The sequence below is a fragment of the Thrips palmi genome, unplaced genomic scaffold (assembly GCF_012932325.1).
Source record: "Thrips palmi isolate BJ-2018 unplaced genomic scaffold, TpBJ-2018v1 HiC_scaffold_17, whole genome shotgun sequence".
Classification (NCBI taxonomy): Eukaryota; Metazoa; Arthropoda; class Insecta; order Thysanoptera; family Thripidae; genus Thrips; species Thrips palmi.
In genome coordinates, this window is record NW_023144626.1 from 8,474,802 (window position 1) to 8,499,144 (window position 24,343).

At 50.4% G+C, this 24,343-nt stretch overlaps 3 protein-coding genes across 5 annotated transcripts; 2 read left to right on the top strand and 1 right to left on the bottom strand.

Annotated features, from left to right (window-relative positions):
* Positions 1-711: 711 nt before the first annotated feature.
* Positions 712-11,407, top strand: LOC117644122 (dopamine N-acetyltransferase). Its single transcript, XM_034383355.1, has 5 exons — positions 712-820; positions 8,679-8,800; positions 9,006-9,105; positions 9,758-10,016; positions 10,215-11,407. The coding sequence occupies exons 2-5, from the start codon at positions 8,690-8,692 to the stop codon at positions 10,411-10,413; spliced, it is 669 nt and encodes a 222-aa protein (XP_034239246.1). The 5' UTR covers positions 712-820; positions 8,679-8,689; the 3' UTR covers positions 10,414-11,407.
* On the bottom strand, positions 10,965-15,512 carry LOC117644121 (spermine synthase). Of its 2 annotated transcripts, none has more exons than XM_034383354.1 (8): positions 15,354-15,512; positions 14,702-14,991; positions 13,490-13,598; positions 12,833-12,955; positions 12,594-12,748; positions 12,406-12,495; positions 12,112-12,303; positions 10,965-12,003 (listed from the first exon to the last, which is right to left on the bottom strand). In XM_034383354.1, the coding sequence occupies exons 2-8, from the start codon at positions 14,981-14,983 to the stop codon at positions 11,854-11,856; spliced, it is 1,101 nt and encodes a 366-aa protein (XP_034239245.1). In that variant the 5' UTR covers positions 14,984-14,991; positions 15,354-15,512; the 3' UTR covers positions 10,965-11,853. The 2 variants fall into 2 exon arrangements, with proteins under 2 accessions (XP_034239245.1, XP_034239244.1); XM_034383353.1 differs by lacking the exon at positions 13,490-13,598 and adding an exon at positions 14,352-14,463.
* Positions 15,513-17,553: 2,041 nt separating this feature from the next.
* Positions 17,554-24,246, top strand: LOC117644120 (cryptochrome-1-like). Of its 2 annotated transcripts, XM_034383351.1 has the most exons (11): positions 17,554-18,584; positions 18,777-18,885; positions 19,124-19,266; positions 19,497-19,681; positions 19,766-19,995; positions 20,091-20,258; positions 20,335-20,475; positions 20,566-20,717; positions 20,795-20,997; positions 21,547-21,585; positions 22,084-24,246. In XM_034383351.1, the coding sequence occupies exons 1-11, from the start codon at positions 18,121-18,123 to the stop codon at positions 22,905-22,907; spliced, it is 2,658 nt and encodes an 885-aa protein (XP_034239242.1). In that variant the 5' UTR covers positions 17,554-18,120; the 3' UTR covers positions 22,908-24,246. The 2 variants fall into 2 exon arrangements, with proteins under 2 accessions (XP_034239242.1, XP_034239243.1); XM_034383352.1 differs by lacking the exon at positions 21,547-21,585.
* Positions 24,247-24,343: the final 97 nt, after the last annotated feature.

The following is a 24,343-nucleotide window of genomic DNA, read 5'->3' on the forward strand; positions in this document are numbered from 1 at the left end:
TCTGGAAAGTACGCGTGGAATGGCGGCGCGCCACGCGGAGAGGGCCTGGAGCGGCCTGGAGCGGCCTGGAGCGGCCTGGAGCGGCATGGAGCGGCCTGGAGCGGCCTGGAGCGGCATGGAGCCAGGAGGGGCGCTGCGACGGCCTCGACTCGACGGACACCCTCGAAGCATCCAGGCAACGCTTTTACAGCCCCGACAAAAAGTGTAGCGAACCGGCGAGGCCGTTTTCCAGTGCATCGCGTCCCCGTTTACAGCCGGCCCAAAAGGCCCCTGCTGCGTGCGCACTGAACCGAGGCAGCGCCGCCACCCCTCCGCCCGCCCTTCTGGACAAACGCTACAGCTTGTGTTTACGCCGTGCATTGGCGTGGAGCGGCGCGGCGCCCGCCCCCGCCACACCCCCGGGGGCATCATCAGGCCTCCAGGCCTTGGCTGCGTGCTGCGCAGGCCTCGCGCCCTGCCGCGCCGCGCCACCCCCGCCGGGGCCCGCCGGCAGCCTGGTGCGCCCGCCCTGGCCGCCCTGGCCGCCTGGCAGGCGAGGCTGGTGGGGCCGCGCGGCAAACTCGACTCGCCTCAACTCGGTGCGCGGTCGGCTGCCTGGCCGCCTGCCTGCGCTGCCTGCGCTGCCTGCCTGGCTTCGGGTTTCTCGGTCTTGCCCGGTCTTGCCGGCGCGGCGCTTCTTCGCGGCGCCCGTCGACGCTCGGCACCGCCACTGCGCGCCAACCCGGCATCCTCCTTCGACGGCGACGTCCTCCCGCCGCGCGGGCACGGCGAGCACCCGCACCGCACCGCCAGTGCCAGTGTCCAGCCCCCGAGCGTGAAGGTGAGTCGCCCGTGCCCGCCGTGCCCTAGACCGTGCCGCAGGCCACGGCCGCCACGGCCTCCACGGTGGCCCCCGGCCCATGTGCGTACGTGCGTTCCCCGGTCGGCGTCCGCCCCCTCCAACCACGCGGCCATCATCGCCGCCGCGCTCGAAAACACTTTGGGTGCACGCTGCGCTTGCTCGCTTCGCGGCCGCTTCTATTTCGGGCCCGCCCGTTTTGGCTGCGCTTCCGCGGAACACCGTCGTGGAGCCGGGATTTAACGCCGTCCGCGGTCGCGCCCCGCGCATCGCGCACCCGCCGCCGGCACCGCGTCGCCGTCGTCGCCGCGGCCGGCATGGCGCACAGTGGGCCAGAAGCCGGTGGAGGCGGCCAAAACTCCAGACGCGTTTTGAGCTCCAGAGTCGCTAAATGGGACTCGAACCGAACGTGTGACCCCACCAATGGATTCCTCGTTCGGAGAGCAATCCATTGGTGGGGTCACACGTTCGGTTCGAGTCCCATTTAGCGACTCTGGAGCTCAAAACGCGTCCAGAGTTTTGGCCGCCTCCACCGGCTTCTGGCCCACTGTGTGGCGGCGCACTCCGCCCCGGCGAGCGCCTGCGAGGTAGGCCGCGCCAGGACTCGGCACACGGCTGCGCGCGCCGTGCCTACCCGCCAGGCGCTCCATTACCATTACCACTAAGGGCTAGATCGTATGCCATCTCCGCTCGTCCTGCCTCGAGTTGGCGGGACGCGTTGACGCCGAGCTCACGCAACCGATTAAGTGAAGTCGTCCCCCTTCTTGGAGTCCTTACAGTGCAAGCCGCATCGCACAGAGGTCTGGCCTGCTCCGTCGCGACGTCGATAAGCGAGCGTAACCTAACCAGCCACGCGCATGCATTCACTATGTGGATCGACCTGACCTGGCAGAGGCGCGCCCGCCGCCCTGATTTAGTGCCGGCCCCCCGAGGGACCCAGTGCGGGGGGCCTCCTTAAACACCGCACTGCTAATGGCATGCACACGCACCGCTCTTCTTCAGTCCTCCGCGAGGCGCGTGCGCGATTAGGCATAAGTGCGGCCGTCGCGGCGCTGCGTGCCACTCGTCGCTCTGTCTCTCTCGCACCCTTGCGGGCCGCCGCTCGAGTGCGAGAGAGACAGAGCGACAGGGTTTTTTCGGAAACGCCTCGCTGGAAAGGCGCGGTGATGTCACGTGTCACGTGCGTCGGGACGCGTCGCGTCGGGACTGGGGACTTCCACCGGGGCACTCGCTGGCGGCGCGCCGCGGCGGTGTTTGAACAGAGCAGCCTCCTCGTTGGCCGTCCCCCGTTCCACTCGCTTCACTGGGTCAATGTTGCGTGCGGTGGAGCGACAGAGCGGCCGTCAACGAGGGGCGACGCCTCAGAGTTTGGAGCACGCGTCACCGATGCTGCCAGTCAGACATTCGACGACATGTCGAATGAGTGTGACGAGACGAGACTTTTTGGCCAAACTATTTCTGGCCGGGCCGCCTGCTGAGAGTGAATGGTGGTCGGAATAAATGGCGTCCGTTCTACGTCCAGTCGAGGTCGCTTCGACCACCCGCTTCTCGTTTCGATTGCCCGCCGTGAATAGTAAATGGTTATTTCAAAATTCAAAGTAAAGCCGAAAATTTATAACTATTTTTTTACATTTTTGAACGATATGATCAACTTTTTGACAGTGTTGCCTCTTGCATAAACGGCTGCAACCCGCTCCATTTAACAAACAAAGCGCCCTAAACCGCTCGAAAATCGTCCCGTTATACTACAGGCGGACCATTTTGTAAGCGTCAGCAAGAGACCCGGACAAAAGGAGCAAGCGTCATGACAACGTCCGTGAGAGAGAGAGAGAGAGAGAGAGAGAGAGAGAGAGAGAGAGAGAGAGAGAGAGAGAGAGAGAGAGAGAGAGAAAGAGAGAGAGAAAGAGAGAGAGAAAGAGAGAGAGAGAGAGAAAGAGAGAGAGAAAGAGAGAGAGAGAGAGAGAGAGAGAGAGAGAGAGAGAGAGAGAGAGAGAGAGAGAGAGGGGTCTCCATTCTTCCTCTCTGTCTCTCTGTGTGTCTCTCTCACTCGCCCTCTCTCTGGGCACCAAAGCAACTGAGGCAGGCCTAGCGACACACGAAAGCACTCAGTTCCCAGAGCGACGCGAACTCTCCAACTCGGCTGCATCCCCCAATCAGCAATCCACTCCACGCCCCCGACCGTTCTGTCCTAATCCCCCCTCCCCCCCTTCCCTCGTCGCTCATCCAGACACGGTTTGTAACGTAAGCCGTGCGCTTCGAGGTGAGGTGAGAGCCGAGGAACCGCGCGCAAACTGAATCACGCACTCTCGCGCAGCCAAAGCGTCCCGGAAAGCAGGAGGGACGAGGAAAAAGCGTTGGGGGTGGGGGACTGGTGCTGTCCCAGTGATTAAGCCAATTGTTTGATGAGGAGGCGTGTCAGGGATAGACACAAGGCAACATAGGAAAAGAGGAAATGCTGATCTTGCAGACGCGCTCGCGGCGTCCGGCTTGGCCGCGAGTCGTCAGTCGTAGGCTGAGCCTCGGAGCGGCAGCACCTTTCGGACCTAGCTTGGTGAGTGGGAGGTTATCCAACCCTTAAACACTGTGTCCTCATTGCCGTACGAACCCCGCTCCATGCCGTTCAGGAACACCACGACTAGCTCCCCTGACATGGTGGAGGTGCTGGTGCCAAAATTTGAATAATTTTGGATGTGAGCCCGTACTTAGGAGTGTTGTGCGTGGTCTAGGAATGTGTTTCTGCTGCGGTGGGGGTGTAGACTTGACAGTGATAGTGCTTGTCGAGATTTCATGCATCATCCCGTAGAAATTCGCTTCCGGTTCCCCATTTTGGGGTTTGCGGTCAGCGACCGTTTAGTAGCTGTCTGAGGAGCGAAAGTGCCCTCGAAGTGCCACAAACTCGATTTCTCAGATTTAGTCTAGATAGTTAGCTAAGTTTTGCGGTCGATTTTGTTGGGCCGAAGGATGGTTTCAATGGTTGTTTAGGCAAAAGACGCGCAGAGTGACTGAACGGCTTTCCGGAGGAGCATGGCAGAGTGCGGGAGGACTCGTGTTCTGGGGGGAGGAGACCCTCCCACAAGCCTTGCTGGCTCTGTGGGTGTTGTCCGCGAGGGCAAATGTCTTCGTCTCACGGAAACAGTTTTCGGACTTGTGTTTTGTGGCTTGAAATTTGTGTTGTGAGACCGCGTGTTCGGCGCCTCGTTCCACGTGGCCAGCGCTGTGGACGCCCGACATCATGCGCCCCGCCGCGCCACGCCGCGCCGCGAGTCTCGCCGCCGCCTCGACACTGGACACCGCTGCGTCAGCAATCGCCTGGACGGGGCACTGCCACCTCCGCTGCCACGGCTGCCGCAGCAACAACAAGACGGCACGGCGATACCCCAGCCTCCGGCGATACTCCTTGCTCGACACACGTGAGTTCGTCAGCTGGCTGTCGCTGTCAAGCAGCATGGGCAAGCGCTCGCCCGCCCAGTCCGTCAGCAGTGCCTGCCTCACACCATCAGGCACGCTGCGATCCAGTCATCTCGATTTTCCCATCGCGTCGAGTCTGCCGACCTGAACGATCGATGGTCGAGTGCACAGAGAGTGCAAAGCGAACGTCAACTTCCATCAGCCGACGTGCTTTTCCGAGGACGCAGAAAGCATGGCGGCACTCCTGAATTGAGTAGGGAGTGCCAAAGTGCGAGAAGCCATCACTGCCATCATGAGTGCACAGCGTCCCGGAAGACGCACTCCAACGTGGGAAAAACATCTTCCTGCAGCCATCATGAGTGCACAGCGTCCCGGAAGACGCACTCCAACGTGGGAAAAACATCTTCCTGCAGCCATCATGAGTGCACAGCGTCACGGAAGACGCACTCCATCGCGGGAACAACATCTACCTGCGGTTGAGGACGTGACCGGCTTCGAGATCAACAACATCGAAACAGCCCAGAACATCTAAAATATCTTGTTTTGATTCATAACTTTTGATCTATTATTTCGATTTTTATTGAACTTTCGCGGCAACATGATTGATTTTGGAACTTTAGAAATATTTAGGCCTGTTGGGTTGACATGAAATGAAAAGAAAATTTTACAGAACTTTGAAGTAAACAATACTTCTTGCTTGCCAAGCTATAAATGATCTAAATTATTTTTGTTTTCTTTTTAATTTTTTTTTGTTTAATTTTGATAAGCATTTCGCCTTTTCCTATATATACTAGCGTATTTTTTTTTTTTAGGGAAGTTAAGTTAGGTAACATATTTTTACACCGTTAGTTATAGTTCGACTAGGCTCTAATCTAAGGTTAAGTAAAGTGCCTTAATAAGCGAGGACGCTTATTTTCCAAAAGGGGGGCATGTCAGGGATAGACACAAGGCAACATAGGAAAAGAGGAAATGCTGATCTTGCAGACGCGCTCGCGGCGTCCGGCTTGGCCGCGAGTCGTCAGTCGTAGGCTGAGCCTCGGAGCGGCAGCACCTTTCGGACCTAGCTTGGTGAGTGGGAGGTTATCCAACCCTTAAACACTGTGTCCTCATTGCCGTACGAACCCCGCTCCATGCCGTTCAGGAACACCACGACTAGCTCCCCTGACAAGGCGAGGCCCGGCGAAGCAACTCCTCACTCTGTTTGGTCGCTGTCTCTCTCGCACTCAGTGGGGCGTTCCACTCGGTGCGAGAGAGAGAGAGAGAGAGAGAGAGAGAGAGAGAGAGACAGAGAGAGACGAAAAGGAAGGGATCTGCAGGAGTTCGGCGCCGGAGCGCTTCGGCTCGCTGTCCTCCAGTGATGGAAAACGCGGCGTCAAACTTGGAGAGCAGAGAGCAGCGCGTGCTACAGCCGAGGCCGAGGCTTGCCTTGACTCCCTCCCACAGTGGGCCAGAAGACCGGTGGAGGCGGCCAAAACTCTAGACGCGTTTTGAGCCCCAGAGTCGCTAAATGGGACTCGAACCGAACGTGTGAACCCACCAATGGATTGCTCTCCGAACGAGGAATCCATTGGTGGGGTCACACGTTCGGTTCGAGTCCCATTTAGCGACTCTGGAGCTCAAAATGCGTCTAGAGTTTTGGCCGCCTCCACCGGCTTCTGGCCCACTGTGCCTCCCCACGCCGTTAGGATAACGTCGCGGCGTATTTGGGAAAAAGAACCGGCGGGTCCATTGGCTCTAGAGCGCGTTCTAAACGGAGAGAAGAGTCGCAGCTGGTTCACTAGAAAATTGTGTGAAAAGGAGTTGGAGTGCCAACCTGGCCAATCTTCCAGCGGGTGCGCCGCCGCTGAATGGAGTCTTTGAGGCGCGAGAGAGTCCGGACCGCTCAAAAACGCCGAGTGAGTCCTGCTCCGCGAAAGCTCACTCGGTAATTAGTAACTCACAGTGCAGGCCCTGCCCGTCTTCAGCCGTTCGTGCCGGGCCTTGCCAAAGCCTGATGAGCGTGGGAGAGCCACCACACTGTCGCAGTGCCACATGGGCAGACGTCAGCACGCCCATGCTGCACGCCAGGCTCAACAGTGTGCTCCTCGTCGCGCCGTCTCTCTCGCACTCCAGTGCCGTCCCGCAGGGAGTGCGCTGTGTGACGCCTTGAAGGCCTTGCAGTAGGCCAGCACACTGCAGCCCCCTTCCGCACGACAAAACTCGGGGAAAAATTCCACACAGCTGGTCGCAGCAGTCGCACACTGACACGGTAGGATCTTCGAATTCTCTCAAGGTGAATCGTTTTTCCGACGCCTTTCGTCCGTGGCGCGGCATCGCGCAGTGAAACGGTGAGGCGAGGGGGTAACCACTCGCGTAATACCCTGTACACAAAAACCGTGTATTACGCGTAATACACGTGATCGTAATACCATTTTTGGGTCAAATGTGCCAAATTTGGGCATTTTAGGGCCGTAATACACGTGTAATACACCCGTAATACAGCGTAATACCGAGTAGTCTGTACACGATTTCTTGAAGTGTTTACCCCCTCGCGGTGAGGTGTGAGGACGGCGGCCGCAAATGTTGATTTCTGGAGGAGGGGAGGGGGCGGGGGAGGGGGAGGGGGCCGCCGATAGTGGGGCCGGGCCGCCGGGCCCTCGACGTCCCACCCCAGGATGCTTCGGCCTTATTACATTCTTGGCGGCGGCGGCGGTGGCGGCGGCGGCGACGTGATGGTGCGAACTGGAGGTGGCGCCCGGGAGGTGGCGGCGCGGCGGCGCCCCTCTACGCGCGGCCACGGCCCGGGGCGGCACGGCACGGCTCGTCTCCAGAGGAAGAGGAACGCCCCGCCAAGGGACTTCCGCGCGCCCCGACATCTATTTGTGGGCTTTCTCGACCATTCGCGCGTTGGGCGCTTCCTTCCGTGTGCCGACAACGTCGGTTTGCGGCTCCAGTGCGGCGGCCGGAAGAGAATTTGCTCTCCCGGGCTCGTCGTTCTGGGGTGCTCGCTTTGGGGCGAGTGCGTTTGTGTTCGCCACCGCAAGCTGTCGCGCTGTGGGGCCGAGGGGCGAGGGGCGTGGAGAACCGCGCTGGTTCGGCTCGCTGTACAGCTGGCCGACCTTGGCTGGGGTGCTGGCCGCAGCCCGGTTGGGCTAGGTTGGCCTAGCCCGGCCTAACCCGGCCTAGCCCGGCCTAACCCGGCCCAGCCCGGCCCAGCCGCATCTCTCGACTCCAGACTTCAGACTCCAGGCAGAGTGCTGCGGACAGCACACCGAGGGGCGGCCTCGCCCTGGCGGCGAGCAGCGCCCCCACCCTCGGCCACCCTCGTCCTGGAGCGTTGATAAGAAGGTCGTTCACATATTACGTCACGCCAGTGGTCTACAGCCGGACGTTACGGCCCGGTGTCGTGGCACTCGAGGGGCGGGGCGGTCCGAAGGGATCCGAGAGAGGCGACTGTTGCGAGTCAGTCTGCACGCTCCGCGCTGCTCGGCGCTTCTCGGCACAGCTGCTGGGGTTTGGACCGCAGAGTCGCGGGTACCGCCCTGGCCTGGCGGCCGTCGGCCACGCGGCTAACCCCGCCGCGCCCCGCCGCGCCCCGCCGCGCCCCGCCGCGCCCCGCCGCGCCCCGCCGCGCCCCGCCGCGCCGCGTCCAAGGCCGGGCGGTGCCGCACCGCATGCCTCCCAACGCCTCCCCGGGATGGCATGCGTGCTGGAGGCCGTGGAGGCCGGCAAGGCCCAGGCCGGCTTTGCGACAGCGCGGCGGCAGCCGCTGGCCTCGGCACCACCGCGAGTGGCAATTAAACGCACACAGTGCGAGAGAGGGGGAGAGAGACGCAGGCAGAGAGGGCGCTCTACCTGCAGCAGCCCCCAGACCCTCTTGGAAAGCCACTTACTTAGGGTCCCAGCCACCCAGCAGTTTGATTCGTCGCTCTGTCTCCCTCGCGCCCCTTCGGGACGCCCCATGAGTGCGAGGGGGGCAGAGCGACGAAAGCACCGTTCGGAATGGCCCCGGCAGTGGCACTGGCGGAGAGGCGATAGTGGTTCGGCTCGGTCGATAAACCAAATCAAATCCATGCCACACACTTGTGCGGCGCCGCGGCTCTGGGGAGCGACTACTGCGGGATGGAGGGCCTTGGGGGCGGGGCTGGCGGGCTGGGACAGGCATCATTCTTCGCGGTAAATTGGGTCGCCACAGCCACAGCACAACCCGACCGAGAGTACGGCGACGGGGCGGGCAACCGCAAACACCTCCGTGTTTGCCTAGAAGGGCGCCGGGCCGAAACTCTGATCCCCCCCCCTTCCCCCCCCCTATCTCTCACCCAATTCCACGGCCAAGGTAACGCGGGGGCCTCCGCCCTCCGTCGACTCGGCGCAGCCAAGGTCAAGTGGATGCGTAATTCAACTTGTCGTTTCTCGCTTCTCAGGCCAACTTCTGGTGGTTCTCCTTTTCCAGGCTCCCGCACGATGGCCGACCCCGCGGCCCTCACGCACCGCGTCGCCACCCCGGCCGACGCCGACGCCATCGTGGACTTCGCCCGGCGGTTCTTCTTCGTCGACGAGCCGCTCACCATCGCGGTGAGCGCACTGCACACTCATTCCGAGAGTCGTTTCCCTCGCTCAGTCTCTCTCGCACTCATGGGGCGTGCCGTATAGGTGCGAGAGAGGCAGAGCGAGGAAAACTTCTCTCGGAATCAGCCTAAGTAGCAATCACGCGCGCCGGTGGCCAAATGCGAAATGCAGTAGCGCCGCGTCAGGACTAATTTGTCGTCCGTCTCCGTAGATTCGGTTGATGGAGGGCGGAGGCCGCTGCACCGAGCTGGAGGACTACTGCACCGAGTCGCTGGCGGAGGGCAACTCCCTCGTCTCCGAGAACGCCGACGGTGAGGCATGAGGCGGCAGTGGCGTGGCTCGGCAAAGCGGCCACTTTCGATTCTTTCGATCGGCTGTCAAGTTGGAAAGAAAGAAGACTTCCGCGAAGTGCTAGTGCCCGGGCCGGGCGCATCAGCCCCCCGGGTCACGCTCCAGGGCTGCAGTGCCGTGGCTGCTGGCTGCTGCCTACTGCTTGGCGGTTCGCAGCACGGGAAAGTTTGTCCGGGGAGGGCGAAAACGGCTCGCGGCGCTGCGGACGCCGAAGCGATGAGTTCGACAGCCCGGCGGCCCGACACAGGGCTGCGCGTGCCTTCCAGTCGTTGGAGCTGGAAGAAAACCGAGTCGAGTCTCGGCAGACGCGGCACCGCGGCCCATACGCGGCCTGCTGACCACGAAGCACCACGCCGCCGTGCACCAGGTGGTGGCCGAAATACCGGTCCGTTGGTCGCACTTTTTCATTGACATGGTGGCCACTGCGGCGCTTTTAGGAAGGTCGGGGCCTTTGAGAAGGAGCGGAGGCTGTCGTCCTCTCTTAGGCAAACCGCGGCGTCGCGCGCGTCTCACGGTTGCCTACCTCCCATTACCATTAAGGGCTGGCGCATCCCCGTGCTGCTTTGCGCTGCTTGCCTCGTCTAAGCGAAGTCTCTCTCTCTCTCTCCGCAGGCGAGGTGGTGGGCATCGTCCTGAACGGCATCAAGCGGCGGATAGAGGGTCCCTGCGAGCCCGAGGAGCTGCCGCCGCCCGAGGGGCAGGCCAACACCAAGTTCCGCCACATCGTGCGCCTGCTGGACGAGGCGGACGCGCAGGCCGACGTGTTCGGCCGCTTCCCGGACGTGGACGCCTACGTGGACATCAAGATCCTGTCGGTGCACCCCGACTACCGCGGCAAGGGCATCGCCAAGCAGCTCATCGACCAGTCCAGGTGCGCACCAGACACGCCTCGTTCGTCGCTCTGTCTCTCTCGCGCCCCCGCGGGACACCTCGTGAGTGCGAGAGAGACCGAGTGACGAAAAATCGCTGTGCGGAATCGGCGGGTTTACGAGAAACCTTCACCTGACATTGGACGAAGGAGTGGCGGGCCCTCATTGTCGCACTCTAACTATTTCTGTGTCCGCTTCAGGGAGCTCACGCGCGCGCAGGGGATGAGCATGGTGCGGTGCGTGTGCACCAGCTTCTACACGCACAAGGCCGTGGCGCGCCTCGGCTTCCAGCACGTGCACACCATGCCCTACAAGTCCTTCGTGGACGAGCAGGGCCGAGTGGTGTTCGACACAGAGCCCCCGCACGACAACGTGGAGACCTACGTGGCGAGGGTGTAGCTTCGACGCCTCGTGTTAGTTGGGCTAAATTCCATTGTTTTCAGAGTTCGTCTATATCCTTAACAACAAAGGCTAGCTTCCATGTTTGAGCTTAAAGGTTTGGTGTGCGCGTCGCTCCCGAAATGTCATGACCAATGGCTGGCTTGTTTCTGGAACCTTGACTGCCTCTGCAGCTCTGTTATGATTGTAATAATTTACAAACAGCTTTGTGACTTGTTGCATCAACCATGCATTTAAGCTGTTCAAGTTACCATAGCATTTACCAGCTTGCAGATATTTTGTTGGAAAGAGTGGAATGAATGGATCAAATTCTCCATTCCATTTACTGTTTTTGTTGTTTAAAAATCTTGTTTAGCAAGAATAATATATACCACTGTACATGAAAAAATAGGGGCTGGTGTCACCCCAAAAATCTAAGTACGATAAGCAATGCTAGTCAAAAAGAAATTCAAATTTAATAAATTACAAGAATAGTCTCAATAATTATATCCATACCCTTCAAACATTAGTGTGCAAAGAGGTATGTTAGGAGTGAAAAAATAAGACTCATACTTGTACATATTCAGTTTATTTGGGTGTGAAGGCCGACATGGGCTCAGTGACCAAGGAAAATTTGTGACACACACATCGCTTGCACAAAAAAAAGAGTACATAAACACATGAGTATTACCTCTCAAGACAGCATATTAAATTATGTTACAAAGAGGCTTACAATAACATTGTTTGCCAGTTTGTCACAGTAAAAACCAAAAGTGCATGGGATAAATCAGAGTGCAGACTATGTTAAAATTTAAACACAAAAAATGATATATTTCTGAATATACTTTTTTTGGTTGATACAAAATGGCAGTGTTTTGAGCAGGCAAGGAAGTCCAGAGGCAATACTCAAATGCGTATTATAAAAATACAAAAACAGAAACCGAAAGAGGTACAGACATATTTTAAATGCAAATCTGAACAATATAAACAAAGAATACTTCTGCAGTATGCTTGAGATTTAGTATATTCACTTTTCAATGTCACCCTATCATGCCAAATCTCAACCAACACTTAGCAATATTACACATAGTGCAGAAATACAGAATTGACCTATGCAAGTTAACACGGGTGTATGCATTAACTAAATACTAGTTGTTTTGAAGCACATGACTAGGCTAATCAATCACAAATACACATTATCTACTACACAACATAAATCAAATAATAAGAAAAAAATCAAAGAACAGAAACAAATTTAAAAGAAAGAAAACAAAACATGACAAAAAATAATGATGGAACTACAGTACTAGCAAGAGATGGTTCAAGTTTTGGCCCCAGCTTACTTACATTCACAAAACTATAAACCAAAAGGAACTACGGAGTGTCAGGAAAGTGAACTCCTAGAGATGCAAATACTTTGGTCTTTGGTATCCTGACTAGCACAGAGTGTGCAGCACTGTGTCACTTCTGGAAGCTCACTTGGTAGAAGACCCAATCTTCCATGAAAGATGGAACAAATGCACGATCTTGAGTGAAACATACCGGAGGCTGCAACTTTTTGAACTCATGCTCAAACATGACTAAGGAGTCTGGATTGGAAGCACCATTGGCCTGAAAAATAAAACCAACAATTATTTATGAAACAATGATTCATATGGAAGGCAAACAAAAGTAACATTTAGACTAAATTTTCAATTTTAGAAATATAAAACTCCTTACATGTGTCATGTATTTCCCATCAGGCTTCAAAACCTTCAAAGAATTTTTGAGTATCAAGCGAATGAAATCCCAAATTTCACCCTGCGGTGTGGGAGAAATAGGTAGATCAGTCAGATCACCAAACACATAGTCGAATTTCCGCCCTTCTTTGATGTAGTTGTCCAAAACTTTAACGCAATCACCAACAATTATCTGGAAAGGGAATAAACAGAAAAAAGTAAGCAAACTTGTGACAGGTAAACCATTTTTGTGTTTGTTTTGTTTTTTTAAGTACACTAGACTAGCTAAACTTACTTCATAGTTTGCGCCATTGTAGTTGTCAAGGCAGTTGCCACAGGCACTTCGCATGTACTTTTTGCATGCATCCATGACCACCTTGTCAAGCTGAAAAAGTTGTTGATTAAGAAAATTCTGTAATTATCTGTACTAACAACTGTAGTAGTAGAAAAACTTAAACAACAAAATAATTTAGGACAATCTACCTCTAACATGGTCACAAACTTTGGCTGTTCCTTTAGTAGTTCCCAGAGGAGGGCACCATCTCCACCTCCAAGAATGACAATTTCTTTGTCACGATAGTTTTCCTTTCCTCGCTGCATCAGTGTTTCAGTATAAACCAGATCTTTCTCAGATAGGTCTGAAATGAAAGTAAAGAAACATTTGTAGCATCAGGACATCTTCTTTTATCCTCAGAGATAATTTGAAACAAAATTAAACTTACTCTGCAGATCATCCAATAGAAGGAGATTACCAAAGCTCTTAGAATGTACTATCTGGACCTTCTGATACGGAGACTTCTCTTCAAACAACACCTCATCAATATCATACTCCAGTAGTCTCTCATCTGCAAAAAGAATGCAAAGAAAAGGTACCGTATTAGATTTGCTTTCGTGGCCTTAAATGTGTATGGAAAATTATTAAGGCTTGCTAAGGTCAGAATTGTCAATTACACAACTCTGGCTAAGGTTTACTTCAAACTACTAACTGAAAGGTATATCTCATAATTATTAAAAATATCTATTATAGAATGAATGTGTATTTCAATAAATAGACAATAAGGCTCCCAGCTTTATAAGCATGGGGGTTTTGGTCTTGCTATCTGATTCTTTAATGAGCCTGCTTTGAGTTTGGCCATTTTATACTTGACAGCAGGCATATCAATGGCAAAGAAACAACAGACTCAAAAAATGGCTAAAGTATGCCCTAGCAAAAAAGTTAGCGGAGTTCAAGAAACAACTACCACTAAGGATGATTGCTAAGAAAAGACAAGATGAGTACTGCTTCCTACAGTTTCACTTGATAGTTGTACATCACCTCAAGAAGTTTAATAAATGTGAATGATTACCGAGGATGAATTGCTCTCTCTTTTCTTACTTACCAGAGGTAACGAAGTAACGATCCACAGTACCTCTCTTGATGGCAGGCAACCTGCGACTTTTTGTGCTTTGAAGTTTTTCACTTAAAACTTCTTGGAGATTACCAGACAACTGGAAAATAATCAAGCAGCAAAAATAACAGCCACCTCCAAATTGGAGAGCTAAAGCAGAAGTTGGGAGTGCCAGTGATGATGGAAATTATTTGTGGTATATTAAAGTTCTATTTTCTACCTCACAAAACCATGAACACAATCACAAAGCCAGACCCATGGACTTATTAATAAAATTTGTGCTGGGCAAAATGCACTCATATACTCTGCTTAAAGGAAGAGGTGGACAAAGGTAGCATGGTTCCATACAAACCATGCAGAATATGTGACTGATAAAGGTTCAAATCATTATCTAGGCAAATTGTCTCCTGGGGACCTTATCTCCTTTACAGTGCACTGTATTTTAGGCATAGTTGCTTCAAATCTGAGGTTACAGTGAGACTAGCACTGCAATAAAACGGCGCAACTATACTTTTGGGGGAACTAATCAAGCAGTTAGTGCATAACACAGCAGGCATAAACTTTCTCTTTCTTTGTTTCTTTTCAGTCTTTCATAAAAAAGCTCAATTTCCCACTTTAAGAGATGACAGTTGCAGCTTGAATCTTAATTTAAGTTTGGAGCCAGTCAGCATTAATGTGAGGTGAGTGATAGGGTACTGACAAAAATTTTAATATATTGACTGTTAATGCTTTCTGTTTTCACATGAAAACAGCAGACACTAGAGTGTCATGCAGTGCCTAGAATGATAGGTAAAGCATAGCGCTGCGCTACCATTCTACACCACATGCTTTCTCTGCCTCTCCCCATTATTACCTGAGGAGGTAAGGTATACGTCAAAACGAGCACCTCGACGTATAGGAGGGAACATCTTACAGCGATGGGATCTCAGAGCACATTGCACACTGGACTCCAGCAAGCGACCCTCCTGAAAGGAATGGTCAATAAGTTCCTCATAGATACTAGAGCCCACATGCTAAAACGCCACCATCCCATTGGAAAATCCAGAGATACAGAGCCACATTTTCTATGATTGAAAGTAGCAAACTTGAATGAGGACAGCTTTGGGACTGAACATAATCAAATGTAGACACTAAATTTTGCAGTCAGTCTATTGCCATAGAATTTGAGATCAAATACTTTATCATATGTTAGTGGTATCTTACCTCATAGTTAAACAAGGGTGGTTCATTTTCTTCTCTGAAGTATTCAACATTAATTGAAATGAGGCCTTGAACGAATCCTCGAACAGTGATGAAAGTTCCTCGATCAGCTGTCAATACTTGCAGGAATCCCCCAGGCATTTCTATGAAGTCCTTCTTCGTTGTGTTGCGGACAAACTCATTAAGAGCAGACTCAATATTCATCAGTGCAAGTTCTCGTTTGTGACGATCAGCCACTGTGTCCTTATCTACTGCAAAATCCAAGAGGATTGTGTTCACAGCCATGTTGCTACCTGAAAAGAACAAATGGAGTATAGAAAACATGACGTACAAGCCAATGGATGGCAACGCATTAAAATAACAAAGTAATCAGATAGAGGAATTCTATTTTCAGCCATGGAACTAGAATGTAAAATGCTTCAAAAAGATATCAGAAGCTTGCACATTGTAGGTATTAGCATGACATAATGACACGATTTCAATAAAAATTTGAACCGTCACAGTCATCCTATCTCCTCCCAATGTCCACGATGTGCGAATGAAATAAGCACTGCGGTATAGGGCTCACAAAAATCAATGATCAAAGAGTTCGTTGGATGCAGATTTTCGGCGACTGACACGGCGATTGCGAACGAGAGGTTGGTTGTAAACTTACTTTGGAAGGCAATAAGTGGATGGCAGACGACTCGGCGCAAAAGTTTAGCGAAGAGGACAGTTTTTCCTGTCCGACAATCCGCTGCTGCGAAAGGCAGAAGACAAGCAGAATCAATGGCGCCGGTTTGCGGAGGAGAAAAGGGAGGGAGCAGGGCAGGGGGAAGGGGGAGAGGAGGGGGAGGAGGAAGGGGTTGGCACACGGGAGAAACAAACTGCAGCGAGCGTAAGGTGAGAACATTAAGAGGGTCAATGGTGTGTTGATCCTTTCGTTTTTGTGGCAAGAACTACAATATTTACGTTTAAAACTAAAGAACCTTTTCAAAGTGACGGGGCTGAAATTAAGGCAGATCTCGCGTCAAAATAACCTTCACATTTCTCCCCGTATCCCTTGCTTTCTCATTGGTTGTCACATGCGTATGAGAAATTGCGCGTAACTGAACGACACGTCTATTTGCAGTTTGAAAGGTTTATTCGCAGTAGAGTCGCGCGCGGGGCTTTTGAAGTCTTGTAAGGAACAGTCAACGATGAACTTACTGAGCGCCGAGACTTAAACGTGAAATGGGGGATGAGGAGAGGAGTGGTAGGAGTTGTTTTAGCGTGCACCAGTTTTCTTCTGAGCTGGAAGTAAAATTCAGTGAAAGGCACTATGCCTCGTGCGCGCGCGTGCTGCCATCATTTGAGTTTCAAAAACAAACGATGCTTTTTTTCAGTTTTTTGTTGCCCTGCTTCTCTGTCCTCGGTATAGCTCCTCTCCAAGGTCCATCGCCTAATCCTCCAAGGGAAATCCTTCACACTTTTTCGCAGTCCGGCCTATTGGCCATTCAAACATTCCTGTAGCGGTCAATGTCACTAAAATCGTTACGTAACTTGTTATTTTCCGTGGCCCAGATCGCCCCCTCCCCCTTTTCCCCACCTCGGCAGCACGAGACTTACGCGACATCAAGGGTCGTTACGTACGCAAGCCAGAGTTCTTTCTCAGGGAAACCTAAGCGAACAACGGAAGAACTCGAAATGTAAATCCTGCTTGACGAGGAGCGTAAGCTGAAGGTCCGCCCGCCTGTTAGGCCGCACGACTCAATAAAGCATAGGAAAGCGGGACTGTGGTGGGTGGTGGGTGGTGCATTGGGCTCGAAGTCGTCCGGTGGAATCGCGCAGAGTGCAGAAAAGCCGTCGGGGCAACTCCGCCACACCGCCGAGACACAGGCTTTCTGCCGTGTGGATATGGATAACGGCGAATAGAGCATGGGCAGTGGGCTCTTTGAAAGTCACTAGCGGTGATGGGACCCAGAACGTTCTCTACTCACTGGGGATCAATCTCGCGGGAAGCTTGAATTTCGACGTCTTTCCTACGATATATCTACGATTTAAGCGGAGGTTATCACTCGCCCACGAATTTATTGGCATTCGTGCCTTACAGGAACATGGATTCATTGAAAATTTTAGGACTTCATCACGTGAAACAAATAAAAGCTATGCAGTTGGAGGTTATGGACGGTTGTGTACTGCTTGTTGCCTACCCAGCAGGCGCTATCGCTGGGGGTCCTACTTTCATTAAGGCCAAAGTTTGATGAAGCAATCTTAACACTCTCCAGCAACTTCTATGCGTGCTTCGATGCCTACCAATGCCCTCTAGGCATCTTTGCAACATTTATCTTCTTTCAGCAGTAAACACCATGCCTTACAAAAAGGGGAGCATTTGAATGATCCCGCTCAATGATCCCCAGTGAAACCTTCACTTGTCTCGATGTGCCCATGCCCTATGTCTTCGTCTTCCCCGACGAAGATTGAACTGAAGAAGACGCAGCGGCCACAAGAAAATTTCTCATTCGCTTGTCGAAAAAGGCGGGAAGCGCCACAAGTGAGGCAGGGAAGGCAGGGAAGGGGCGTCGGGGAATAATCGGCGGGGCGGCGCGGCACTCGGCCGCCGCTCGGCACCGACACACGCGCCGCCTCGCGCCAGGGAAGGGAAGGGGTGAGGGGACGGGGAAGGACAGGGACTCCCGGGCCGCCAGCCCTGCCAGCCCCGCCAGCCGTGGCAACATGGCTTGCAACGTGACCGGGCGGCCCGCGCGCCCCGCCACGGCCCGCCAAGCAGGCCATGTGACTGGACTGGCCAATGGCAGCCCAGATCGACCGCGGCGCCCGGGCGGCCCGCCGGCCCCGCGGCCCAAGTCACGTTGCAGGCACGTTGTTCTGAGGCTGGATTGTTCTGGAAGCGCTCGGCCGTCTGGGCTGCGAGCGGTGCGGTGCGGCAGCTGAGGCGGCAGTAGCAGCGAAAGCGAGCAGCAGCGGCACAGCCCGAGCTGGCAGCAGCATCGTAGTCGTGTCCGTGCGGAACCTTCACCCAAACTTTGTACGGTTTGAGTAGCAGACGATAACAACAACAACAACAAACTGAGAGTGGCATTTCGCGCGCGCAGTGCGTATACAGGGCTGGTTTTCTGCAAGTTCAAGAAGTGCAAGTGTGCGTACAGTGTACAGTCCGGTGCCAGCGGACTGGCCCCTTAACCCGCCGTGGCGGCGAGGCGTAGAAGTGGATCGTTGTTCCTCCTTGGCCGTTGTGAAGTGTTGGAAAGTGTTCCAAAGTGCTGTGAGGTGACTGTGACGCTGCCTGGGTTGCCCATGTCAGCGGCTCCGGCCCCCATAGCCAGCCCTCAGCCCACCACCCCTTGGGTACACCCCCCGTGAGTGGCCCTCCTGAGTGTCTTACGACCAAAATGACCCGCAGCCGTAGGGTGAGGCGTGTCAACAGGTGAGCCAAGTTCAGCATGAGTTCTTCGGAACCCGAATCAGAACCTTCGGCTGCGGCGTCGGCAACCCCGACCCCCACGGCCACCCCGTCAGCCACCTCGACGGCCACCCCGTCGGCCACCCCGTCGGCCACCCCGTCGGCCACCCCGTCGGCCACCCCGTCGGCCACCCCGTCGGCCACCCCCGCGGCGCAGTCAGCCACGTCCGTCTCTAAGTCTGCCCTTCCTGCACCAGCACCGGGAGGATGCGCGCCATCCCTGGCTGGCAACCAGGGCAACCAGGCCCACTCCATGACCGTCCCCATGGCCGTGCCCGCGCTCTCGCGCCAGAAGCATAGCGTGCATTGGTTCCGCAAGGGACTGCGCCTCCATGACAACCCCAGCCTCCGCGAGGGGCTGCGGGGTGCCACCACCCTGAGGTGTGTTTTCATCCTGGACCCTTGGTTCGCCGGCTCCTCCAACGTGGGCATCAACAAGTGGCGGTAAGGAAACTAGCTGCCGTCTGCAATGGCGCGTGCCTCCAGAATGCTGTTTACTATCTGTCATTTTACACCCACTGCGTCTCTATACCCCTCGGAGGACGTGCAGGGGTGGGCAGGGGGACAGATTTTTTTTTGAGGGGGGGGGGTCGCTCTTCATTCACACCTCTCTATATGTTTTTTTCTTTTTTTTAGGTTCCTTTTGCAATGTCTTGAGGACTTGGACCGCAGTCTTCGCAAGTTCAATTCCCGTCTGTTCGTCATCCGTGGACAGCCTGCAGATGCTCTTCCTAAACTCTTCAAGGTAGACTGCTGTGTTTGAATCCAGGCGCGTGTCCACACTCCGAAAAGAGGGAGGGGCCTTGGTTGCCTACTTACAGGCGGATTGTATGACAGTGTGCCTACTCATCAGGCGTTTTATTAAGGGATAAAAAAAAAAGCCCTGACCAGGCCCCCCCCACCCCTCCCGCGGATACGCACCTGTTTGAATCTGTTTAAATTTTTATGTCAAGTTTATATTAAAAATGTTATCTGTTCCTAAGGAATGGGGCACAACTAATTTGACATTTGAAGAGGACCCAGAACCTTTTGGACGTGTACGTGACCAAAACATAATGACCATGTGCAAGGAGCTCAGTATTAGTGTAGTTTCAATGGTGTCGCACACATTATATGAACTTCAAAAGTATGTATTCCACAGCAAATTAATAATAACTGTTCATTTGAAATTTGTAGTGCATTTGTGCATTTTGTTTTCCCACAAATTTAAGTTTTAAACAATTTTGAAATAATGAATAAGTTAATTAAAAGGAACATAAATTTTCTTTGACTTTAGCAATAGTTTTTCAACTTGTGTCTTAGAAGAAATTTCAGTTTAAAAAGTGGATATAGTACCAATTATGCTAATCCCAACAGGATTATTGAGAAGAATGGGGGCAAGCCGCCTCTTACCTACCACCAGTTCCAGAATGTTGTTGCATCTATGGATCTTCCACCTCAAGCCAAGCCTACCATCACTGCAAGCAATATGCAGAATTGTTTCACTCCAATTGCAGATGACCATGATGATAAGTATGGTGTACCCACTTTGGAAGAGTTAGGTAATTTTGACTTGCAATTTGACCATACCTTGTCAAGTGGATTTAGAATAGGTTGTTAATGGCTTTAACATATTTCTTTTCTAGGATTTGATACTGAGGGCTTGAAGCCTGCGGTGTGGATTGGTGGTGAGACAGAAGCATTAGCACGCTTAGAGCATCACCTGGAACGGAAGGCTTGGGTTGCCTCCTTTGGTAGGCCAAAAATGACCCCTCAGTCACTTCTGCCAAGCCAAACAGGTTTATCTCCTTACCTTCGGTTTGGTTGTCTTTCTACAAGATTATTTTATTATCAACTTACTGATCTCTACAAAAAGGTATAAACAATCTTCGACTAATTTGCTGCATTATTTCATTCCACCCTTTAATTTTTCTGAAAGGTTTTCTAAGTTCGTTCTTCTTGATGTTACAGATAAAGAAGGCTGTTCCTCCCCTCTCTCTTCATGGACAGCTCTTGTGGCGTGAATTTTTTTACTGTGCTGCTACCCGAAATCCCTTTTTTGACAAAATGGTGGGCAATCCAATTTGTGTTCAAATACCTTGGGACCATAATGCGGAGGCCATTGCCAAGTGGGCTAATGTATGTGATGTGAAAAAAATGAGTCCAGTATGTTCTTCCAATTTTGTGTTACTTAATTGTTTCTCCTTGGCTGTAGGGTCAGACTGGGTTTCCATGGATAGATGCTATCATGACTCAACTTCGGGAAGAAGGGTGGATTCACCATTTGGCAAGGCATGCTGTAGCATGCTTCTTAACAAGGGGAGATTTATGGATTTCTTGGGAGGAGGGCATGAAGGTATGGCCTTGGGCTACTTATTTAAATAATTTACATAATTATGTTAAAAACATTTTTGAACAACTTTCCATCAATTTATTGTTTTTTAAGGTGTTTGAAGAGCTGCTGCTTGATGCTGACTGGTCAGTCAATGCTGGGATGTGGATGTGGCTCTCATGTTCTTCATTTTTCCAACAATTCTTCCATTGTTACTGTCCTGTTCGATTTGGGCGGAAGGCAGATCCTAATGGAGATTACATAAGGTTGACATTATTATTGCATTCATCTGGGAAAGAATTTATTTTAGGACTGCAAATTAAAATTTATTTAATTGTTGCAGGCGTTACCTGCCTGTCCTGAAAAATTTTCCGACACGCTTCATTCATGAACCCTGGATTGCCCCTGAGAGTGTGCAACGGTCTGCCAAGTGCATTGTTGGAAAAGATTATCCAAAGCCAATGGTTAATCATGGTTTAGCAAGCAGGATAAACATAGAACGTATGAAACAGGTCTACACCCAATTGAGCAAATATCGTGGTTCAGGTAAAAACACCATACATTGTCCGTTAAGAGTTGCTAATATTCTTGTAAATAATCTGCCATCTGCACATGTAGTGTTTATTATTATTATTTTTTAAAGAGTCTGTAGCATTTTGTGTTTCTATAGCCTCTCATTCTGTGCTTTGGTGAAAGATGTGTTCATATTTTATAATAATTTTTTAGATTAAGACGAAAGTCTTAAGCATTTTTCCACACCATTTAATTATAATTAGTATTTAAAGTTATTTTCAGCTTTGATTTAGTTCTACCTAGTTGTCAATAGTCTCAGAAAATGCATGATGTACTGTACATTAGATATAGTATTTCTGTATTATGAAACTACACTATGTGAGCTAAACATAGTGCACTAATCATGTTCACTACAGTTACATACACACATTATATATTACCACTTGTCTTTTCTTGTTTCTTATTTTTTCTCAATTTTGAAATTTTAATGTGCAGCACATGGTTACGAATAGATATGTGGTACAAATACAATTTTTACAGCAAAATTTGAGCTCTAATTTTGGCCATAATGCTGTTTTTCAGGGACCGGCGCTGGAAGTTCGCTATTAAAGGAGCAGCTTAGTAAGTGCTTTATGCTACTGGTGTCTATCTTCATGAACTCAAAATTAAAACACACCTGCCTAACGATAGAAATTTTTGACATTAATGGCGAAGATGATACTAGCTCTGCAATGGTGGTACCCTATCTGTTTGTATGAATACCTGTGTGAAGTTTGTGCTTTTATGCAATGATGGCATTGTGTTTGGACATTGAGAAAAGTCAAGAGAATGAAACAGGCTTGGATATGTATTTATGTGGTCCTTCCCCACAAATAAAAGTAGTGCGAACTTCTTAAGAGAGTGCAAAATGTTTTGATGGTTTATCTTTTTGGCTCTCTTTCCTAGTGGCCCTCTAAGGTGCATAATCTATGGAATTTACTGATCTTGATATTTATTTTTGTGTTCTCACTATTCATAATAGGCTTGGTGAGGTTTCCTTGCTCTAGAGAAGCTGTGAATTGTTTTCTCCTAATTCTGAAAGTTTTGGTTTTATTGACTCTCCGTTTTTTTGTGTTGTAGGACTACTGGCAACAGTGCCTAACAGCATGCCCCTGTCTTTCCTGCCAAAGAAGTCTCAGTCTCCTCAGGGCAGTCATGCGTCGGCATATGATCAGGCTGAAAATGAAAGGAATCATGAACAGCCATTGCTACATCAACAACAACCAGCAAAGCAGCAACATCAGCAACAACCTGTGAAACAGCAGCAGTTCCAACAATATTCTCAACATTATCAGCATCCACAACAGCAAGAAATAAGCCAACAGTCGCAACTCCATCTCTTTCCGCACCAGTCCCATTCCCATCAACACCTTTTCCAGCAGCAGCCTCCGATTAGTAGTGCAGAAGTGGATTCACACCTGATGGCTCCTCCAAAGTCACCGTACCAGAGCCCTCTTGCCCAGTCCTCCCAGGCATGCAAAATGCAAATTCTCCAACTCGTCCCTCAGCAGCAAGTTCAAACCCTTGATGCGCATCAAATTTCTCCAATGCAGCCCCAACAGCTTCATCAGGAGTCGCATTCTCAGCAATTGAGAAGCCTTAACGTTTATTCTCAACACATTGGTTCATCAACATACAATAATCAACATGTACAGCAGGTGCACAATTTACCTCAACAAATGAATTCATATCAAATCGATCTCCCTCATCAGAACTATACAACTGAACACATGGAGGAAGGTGACCAAAATCAACATCAGTGGTCTAAAGAGAATACCTGGCAAGAATTTAACCCAGAGTTTAAAGAGCTAAAACATGAAAGGGAGACTGCAGCCGAAACTGATGACCGTGGTATTGTCAACTACAACCATGATGCTGATCTTGAAAATAATTTAACCTTGTAATTGGGTGAGTCAATTTGAATTGCAGATGATTAACAAATGTGTTAGGGATGCTAAAGATTGGTTAGTTTTTAAAATTGTTTTTAGTATTTATTCCTTTATGAGCTGATATAATTAAAGACTGTGACGTAATTGCTGCACTACTTGGACACGCACACTGAATTTAATTCGACACCCAGTGTGCATCTCAGTTTCATAAAGGATTTGTAAAATATGGTTTCAAAGAAAAGATCTTACCTTTTGTAAAAATAAAGTTTCTTTTACACTTTACTGGTTTGAAATCTGAGATGTCCAGCTGGAAATGTGAAAAATCATATATCTATGATCAATTAATTGTAAGGAGTGTCACTTTGCGTTGTTTTCCAGAAAGTGTAGTGATCTTAGATCTAGTGTAGAAAATTGAGCACTGTTATTTGGTGCAATATCTAGTCAAGAAAAGAAGTTGTTTGGTGATCTCTTTCTCTTCTTATTTTTAAATGTTTTTTTTTTTCAAAGTTTTATTCTATTCTTGCATTACTGTATGAGTGCCCATTTTATCTGAATGATCTTGCCTTAAATATTTAAGAAATTTGTTTAGATTGAACTAAATATTTTTCATCCTTCATAGCTGAAACTACTTAGTCACTTTTCTTTGTAATGTACTTTAAGCCATCTACTGAGCCCAGCTACAGATACCTATGTGGTCTGCGATAATGTGAGTATGGATTGTACATTGATCTGTGTGACATTGCATTGTACTGGGTCACATCGGTTTCAGAGCTCTTCATTATTATTCAGCAATATTGTCATTATTTTGATTGATACCTAATAAATCTTGTAATATGTTGCGCCTGTATAAACTCAACCCATTCGTAACATTCATTCTTCATAAAGTCATCTATGTCTTGAGAGGCATAAGTGGTGAGGTGTAACATGTAATTTCATTTTTCTTATCTTACTGTCAGGTCCAGTTTCACAACAAGCATCTTCCAAAAGTTGAGCAAATAAGCAGCCCTAATTGTAAAAATTTAAGAAAAGAAACTTTAGTTGGAAAAAATTGATTGGAGTATCTTATCAGAAAAGTCTGGAAAAAATGAATTGATACTTCAGTAAATTTTAAGTACTGTTATTATGCTGTTTAAAGATAACAGGTAGCTTTTGTCATAGATTGAAATATGCCAAATATGCCAAATGTCTCCTTAACAAAATTTTGTTCTACTCCAACTGTCTTTATAATTTAGCTATTTTGGAATGAGTTGTTTGACTCTTGTTGATTGTGATACTAGACTTTTAAAATAATTAAATTGCTGTGCTTTCTGGTGAAAAATATTGAAAATCCAAATAAAAAGTTGATAAATGAGAATGGAACTTGTCATTTTCCCCTGTCGCATAATAATCCACACAGAATTTTAGAAACACGTCTTTATTACTACATCTAGGAACAACACCAGGTACAAGTA